Genomic DNA, 7527 nt, shown 5'->3' with positions numbered 1-7527 from the left:
TAAAAACTGGTAATCCTATCACTGCCTTTCTCAGAGCTTGGTTTTCACTTCTGGGAGTGTCCTCAAATATTCTCTTCACTGAAAAATATTTCTCTTGAGTAATTAGGGGGAAATAACTATATAAATGTTTTTCATTTGGATTTCAAAAATCCAAATGTAAGTTAAAACTTCATGTGGTCTGGTCTTTACAAGACATCCAAATTTTAAAAATGCAAACTAGCAGCCAACATTAATTAAATACAATTTTAATATTTTTTGCCAGTTCTCAATCCTTTACAACCTTAAACAATACTATACATAACCAAAGCCATTCTGATTTGTCTGTTTTCATGTCTTATTTTCAATATGTCTCACATCCTACAGCTGTCTCAAAGCTTTTCTCTCTATAATTCAATCTCTTCCTTAAACTCCCCCATCCAGCAAACCAAGCCTACAAAGCTTTTCCTCGTTTCTCCCCCTCCACTTTTTTCTACCCCTATTTTTTTCCTCTCTCTCATAAGTCAATCTTGGCCTTTTCCCATACAAAAGCTCCATCGAGTTAGTCCAAATCCTCTTTATGAGGATACATGACTGGAGTTGACACATACAGAATTGTCTTTGAGACAATTTAGATAGCCAGTTGGCACTAGAAAAGACCAAGTGATACGGGAGGAAAGAAATAGAAGGGCTCTGAATTCTCACACATGCATGAATGCTAATCATTTACGAATCCTACATAAATGGAATTGAGCATAGGAGAACTCAGGCAGAGATGGAAACAGTGAAAGGAAAGATGAGAGACTTATGAGGGACAGTTTCCAAAAGGAAGTGTTAGCCTTACAAAACCCAAAACAAGTCTGATGCTACTCTCAGAGGAAAACTTGCAGTCTTTCAGCGTCATCTGTGTATGTTCTATTGAGAATGAACACCTTGGTTCTGGTTAAAACAGCTAAAGTTGTTGACAGTTGTGCCAGGAAGAGTTAGGATCAACTGCAAACTAATATGGGCTGTAAAATGTAATGTTTTTCCCTAACTTCCTGTTTTTCCTGAGAAGAAAATAATAAATCCTTTATTTAAAAAAAAAAAAAAAGGACAATAAAAAGAGATGCATAAACGTTTAGGAAACCCAGTGGAGGCTGTGTTTAAAATGACTTGTGAAAAAAAGGTGAAGCTTAAATTGGGCTTCCCTGGTGGCTCAGAGGTTAAAGTGTCTGCCTGCAATGCGGGAGATCTGGGTACGATCCCTGGGTCGGGAAGATCCCCTGGAGAAGGAAATGACAACCCACTCTAGTGTTCTTGCCTGGAGAATCCCATGGACGGAGGAGCCTGGTGGGCTACAGTCCACAGGGTCACAAAGAATTGGACATGACTGAGCGACTTCACTTCACTTTAAATTGGAAAGAGAAATATAAGATTTTCAAGTTTGGATTTAGAGAATGGAAAAATAAATAATTATGAGATCAGAAAGCTGACAGAGCATAACTGCTCTCTGCATTTGGGAGTAGAGGGGATTGTTAGAATCAACTGGAAAAAGATGGAGCTAGTGTACATCATAAAGCACGTTTGTAGCTGGAGAAGAGAGAATCTGTAAAAGTGAAAGTGTTAGTCCCTCAGTCATGTCTGACTTTTTGCGACCCCATGGACAGTAGCCCACCAGGCTCCTCTGTCCTTGGGATTCTCCAGGCCCTGGAGTAGGTAGCCATTCCCTTCTCCAGGGGGTCTTCCTGACCCAGGGATCAAACCCAGGATTCCTGCATTGTAGGCAGATTCTTTACCGTCTGAGCTACCAGGGAAGTCCACCCCAATAAGGCAAAAACAGTGAGGTAAAAGGCTCTGTCTAGCTGTTCATCATTGCTCCTAGAAATTAATCTTCATTGAAAAGTATACCCACTCACCCCATTGCAGCCCCTTTTGCTCTTCCAGCCCAAGTTAGAGGTTCTGCAACTTTAGCTCTTCCACATCTGCTGTTCTGTGACACAAGTCTATTTTTCTGTTGAGAAGACTCATGGGTACCCAGGCAACAGGGACACATCTGATAGAAAAGGTTTTCTGATTGTCCAAGAGGATAAAAAAATAAAAGATCTTTGTCTACAAGACAACCAGAGACACCAAATTGCAATCGAAGGATTGCAATAAGAAATAGAGAAATAGAGCTTCTGATTCTGATGGAGGTGTGTGTTTGTGAAAATCTGTCTTGGAGGATACAGGACAGCTCAAGAGCAAAGTGAATAATAAGGAGGTTCTTACCTCCTTAGGGACTGTCTTGTTTGTCTCTAGGTCCCCACATCACCTAGCAGGTACCTTGCATCTCATCTGCCACTCACTAAAAGCGTACTGAATTATTTCATTATCAAGACAATGCCTTCAGACAATGTGAGGTGGGTATCCTTGCTGCACTTTAGATGAGTGATAGCCAGCCTAATAGGGCATCAGTGTGCAGGTCTGCACTCAAGTCACAAAACTGGATGGGCAAGTTGCTGCTGAGCCAATGGAGGAAACAGAAGCCCGGGGGTCCTTGGCCATCCCCGTCCTGCTGAGCACTTGGAAAAACTGCAAAAGGGGTATATCACCAGGCGAACACCCAAGTGGTTAGGATTAACAGTTCAGCCCTACTAGGAAAATAATTCTAAATTAGAACCAGCACAGAAAGTGAAGTCCTTTCTCCCCCAGAACCTCTCATCCATCCATCAGGGGAGTGAAGAGAACACTATGGCTTTGTGTATGGACCAAACCTGAAAGACCCAAAGTCAAGGCCAGGGAGGGCAGACCAGAGAAGGAATTAGAAAGGCAAACACGTGTTTGTGGCAACTCCCTTCTCTGTGGACCTGAGCCCAGGTCTGACCCAAACATAGGGCAGCCACAACTTGTGTACCAGGGCAGTATCCTGCCATACAAGTCAGGTCCAGGAGTGAGGGAAAACTGCCCACCCGGAGTAGATAATATCTGGAAGGAATGAGTATTTGGGAAAAGTCCCAGTGCTCATTGAATGCCAACCAGTCTCCACCTTCTCCGGCCCCCTCCCACTGGTTCCACCCCTTTCAGCTGCTCTGATTCTTATAAAAACCCCACAGCCTTTCACCAACAGCCTGTAGTTGTCTCTCCCCACTGCTGCTCCAGGAGACGGTGCGAGTGACCCGGAGACACCATGAAGAGCCTGCTCCTTCTCTCCATCCTGGCTGCCTTGGCCGTGGCAGCTCTGTGTTATGGTGAGAACTTTCTCCTGCTCTCTCTCTGTTTTTGTTTTTTTCTTTTCTGCCTCTGACTTCAGTTTTCATGGATTTTTTCCTCTCCCTCCTTCTCTTCTTTCCTTTTTGCTCTTATAATCTTAGAGGACCATGAATTTGACATTTCCCAAGTCCTTTGAGCACTGATCTGCTCCATCAAGTTTTTTTTTTTTTTTTCATCATATTTTTTACCTCTTCAATATCCAGACTCTTGTATGTAACTTAACAGACAAGTTCTTTCTATGGTAAGTTGCTCTATACCTGGAAACTTTGCTATTTCAGGGAAAAAAAAAAAAAAAGATATCAACTCTCCAGCCCCTAAGCTCTCATTTAAACAAATAAGGATGTTTATTTTGACTTTGGTTACAATTGGTTAAGGGTATTGGTTGAATCACTTACCTTTAAGAAAACCAGTTTTCACTCGAAGTGATATGTATGGCCTTCTCTAGGAGAAGGACAATCTTATGAAGTTAACATTTTTTTTAGTGAATGAATTTTAAAAAAAAAGTTTTACATTTAAAGAATCTCAGGGAAAAATCACTTTCTTAGTTTCTATTGTTAAAAGACCAATTTTGCCTGGTTCTCTGTGTTGTTAAATATATGTGTGTCTGTTCAAAGCTAATGAAAAGAAATCTCAGGCAACATGATTTAGGTCATTCAGTCTTATGGTTCAATTATGTGGATATTCTAGGTTTCCTTGAGCCTCAATTATATTAACAGCTATCTGTAGTTTACTCCTTAGTCTTGAAATTATTCACCAGTTTTCTGTATCAGAGTATTTGGTTTTTCACCTTCTTTTTAACTTTTCAAGCACACTCATATGCTTATAACTATGAGTTTCTTATTGCCAAATTTACCTGCTTTGCCTAGGAGAATGGGAGAAAGAAGAAATCTTTTCCTTCGGCATCATCTCAGTTCTTTCTCTGACCTGGCATCGTGCCCAATGTGAGATGTCAGCTGAAGCCAGTGGTTTCTGTGGCTGTCAGTTTAACACAGGTTCTTAAGAGGCTTTCAAAACCTCTTGGGAACCTGTCGTGGAGAAGCCCGGCCAAGCCATCTGCCCAGCCTGCCTGGAGAGTCTTGCCTGTCTCCTCAATGTTATGTCCCTTCCTTGATTTCAGGTCCCAAATTAAATCAAGGAAGGCTCCCTGGAGACTTACATGCAGCACTTAAATTATTTTACCAGCCTAAAGACTTCATAGCTCTTAGAAAATTTTAGCTTAAACCAGGGCCACTGGCTCCTTTAACACCAGAAAAACTAAAGAGTAGATGTATCCCAGCAAGAACAGAGCTAGAGAAACAGCTCATAAATCCTAAATGCCTGAAATTTGTAATAACCACACTGCCAAATATACTCCTCCCATCTTTTTGACTCTTCCCTTCCCTTCCTTCCCTATATTTAAACTCCTGTGGTCTGTAAAAAGTAACAATAAAATGAATCTTTTTTTTTTTTTATTCCAGAATCTCACGAAAGCCTGGAATCCTATGAAATCAGTAAGTAAATATTTGAATTCCTTATTGGAATCTCAGGTATTGAAGAATCTCCTAATTCTTAAAAAGACAAAATGATAATACCCATAACAGAGAGGAAAAAGAGGATATCTTTTGGAAAAGTAAAGTAAATTTTAAAAGTCAATGACTATAAAAAAAATCACCAGATGAGCAATTTTTAAATTTGTAAGATGGCAAGTATGCTTTCGACATACTTACGAACCATAAAATCTCCTTTGGAAATTTCAAGTTGGCACCACAACAACCACACAGATGGAAAATGAGGACTAGTGACAAATGACAAAGTACAGGCGTGGCGGCCAAGTCAGCTGGGAGACCACACACATCAGCATTCTGCTGGACACTATTGAATATAAATATAAATACTTATAAAGACTGAGTAGAGAAATAAATACCATGCTTATCTTTAATGTGTTTATGGTTTTATGATGTTTAAACTGTTCATTTACTGAAAATCTAAAATTATGTTTTAAGGCCTCAGGACAAAGAGGATTTCTCCTTATAGGAATGAAAAATACACTCAAGTAGAAATACCAAAATCGAGAAAGGCAAAATGACGACCCAAAGCAAAATAAACAAGCAAGGTCTATAGAAGCCTGTGTGCCAAGTCTCTAGTAACCCACATGTAGGTTATTAATTTCTTTGGATCAGGCATTTTATGAAATTTGCTTTATCTCCCCCTTTACTCTTCATTGTTATGAAACTATGAAACTAATTTTCATAGTTACATGAAATACACAAATGAATGAGTGAGCTTTCAAATATATTTGTGTCAGAGAATACTCACAGAAATATTATCAATGACCGATTGCCTAAAACTCCACCTATTTTCTGTTTTAAGATCCCTTCATTAACAGGAGAAACGCTAACAGCTTTATATCACCACAACAGAGATGGAGAGCAAAAGCCCAAGAGAGGTAGGTGATGACACGTGATGGGGGAGATCATTATTCCCAGATCTGAATGGAGGGAGAAATGGATTTTTTTTTTCGATAATATGTATTATTTCTAAGCATATTCCAAAATCAAAGAATTTAAAAACAATGTAGAAAACCAACTGAATTTCTAGAAGACTATTTTGTGAAAGGCCCAGAAAGGAGAGGGAGGGAGGAGGTAAAGGAGGAAAGACAGAAAATTTCTGTTTTTATTGAAAAAGAAAATTCCCCCTCTTTCACCTTTCCTCCTTGTTCTGTAAATATCTCTTCATCTTGGGGGAATCCCTGGTGGCTCAGACTGTAAAGAATCCACCTGCAGTGAAGGAGACCTGGGTTCGATTCCTGAGTCAGGAAGATCCCCTGGAGAAGGGAATGGCTACCCACTCCAGTATTCTTGCCTGGAAAATTCCATGGACAGAGGAACCTGGCTGGCTACAGTGCATGGGGTCACAAAGAGACACACCCGATCCACTAACACTATGGGATCTCTCTACGGTATTTTCGCATTCTTTTTTTCTTACTTCTCCACTTCCTTTACGCCTCTCAATTTGGGCTTTTTTTTTTTTTTTTTTTCTCACTTTCTAGAATCCGAGAACTCAACAAGCCTCAATACGAGCTCAACCGGGAAGCTTGTGATGACTTCAAACTTTGCGAACGCTATGCCATGGTGTATGGATACAATGCTGCCTACGACCGTTATTTCCGGCAGCGCCGAGGGGCCAAATGAGACTGGACAAAAGTCTCTTTCCAGAGCCTGGTGCCTGATTTTGTATTCCCTTGCAGTAGCATTACTGAACTATATAGAAACATACGAATCGCTTAATTGTTCCTTAAACGTTCTTGTCTGGCTGCATCCCTCTTTCCTGCCCACAGGTTGAAAAGTAATGAATATGAAACGAAGTGAAGGTCAAGGGGGAATTAAGATGTGTGATTCTTCCATAATAAACTTCTGGTTGGATACTTACGTTTTGAGTCTGATTTCTTCTGGGAAAATACTGAGATATTTCAATCAAGGCCCACCTAGCCCAGAACAGGAGACTCTGTTAACCGTGTTCTAATGCTGATCAGTGCACAGGAAAATTAACCTTAGAAGACACTTGCCCGGCTGTAGTTTGTCTAGATTCTCTCTACCTCGGGATCAGTGAATGGCTGCTTCTTATTATGTGTTTTCCAGGATTTTCAAATATCATAGATGATCGACCATATGATTTTCCTGCTCCCAAGATTTAAATGGCTCCTAAATTCCTTCTGTGTGGTTTCTAGATTCTGTACCCTGGCTCATCACCCTTATCTTAATATTATCATATCCTAAGAGGCTATGGTTTTGACTCTTACTGGAACCAAAAAAATATGTGTGCTTCCAAAACAACTCAACATTTTTAGAGGATTTGAACCCGGATTTTGGAGCCATACAAAATACTAGAGCTCCCTTCAATCTCATTTGCCAATGAGGAGGCTGCAGAGTCTCCTGCTTGGTAATTAGGGACAAAATCCAGGATTTCTCAATCCCCATTCAGACCTTGTTCTTCTCTGCCCTGAGAACTAGTTCATGTCCATCTCTACATCCATTCCTTCCGATAGGCCCACTGCCTTCATAGCTTTAGTGCAGTATCTTTCTAAGCCTTCAAAACCCAGCTTAAGATTAAAGCACTTTATGAAATCTATAATGGTTAAATCCACCCAGTTCCCATCACAGTACTCAAGCCAGCATCCAGCCCCCCAAGATTCATATAGAGTCACTTTGCTGTAGAGCAGTGATTGGCACAACATTGTAAACCAACTGTATTTCATGTTGAGAATGCATGTATATAAAGATTCAAGTATAATGGTATTGTTCAATTCGTATTTTGATTAAATTTCTTTTTATGTATATTTGT

At 40.2% G+C, this 7527-nt stretch overlaps 1 protein-coding gene across 1 annotated transcript; it reads left to right on the top strand.

Moving 5' to 3' along the window:
* Positions 1 to 3044: 3044 nt before the first annotated feature.
* MGP (matrix Gla protein) lies at positions 3045 to 6614 on the top strand. The gene is made up of 4 exons (XM_027541415.1): positions 3045 to 3185; positions 4665 to 4697; positions 5557 to 5632; positions 6236 to 6614. Exons 1-4 carry the CDS (start codon positions 3125 to 3127, stop codon positions 6375 to 6377), a joined length of 312 nt encoding a protein of 103 aa, XP_027397216.1. The 5' UTR covers positions 3045 to 3124; the 3' UTR covers positions 6378 to 6614.
* Positions 6615 to 7527: the final 913 nt, after the last annotated feature.

Source organism: Bos indicus x Bos taurus, chromosome 5, assembly GCF_003369695.1.
Source record: "Bos indicus x Bos taurus breed Angus x Brahman F1 hybrid chromosome 5, Bos_hybrid_MaternalHap_v2.0, whole genome shotgun sequence".
Lineage (NCBI taxonomy): Eukaryota > Metazoa > Chordata > Mammalia > Artiodactyla > Bovidae > Bos > Bos indicus x Bos taurus.
Note: the sequence above shows the minus strand (reverse complement) of the source record. Positions and strands in the feature narration are given on the sequence as shown.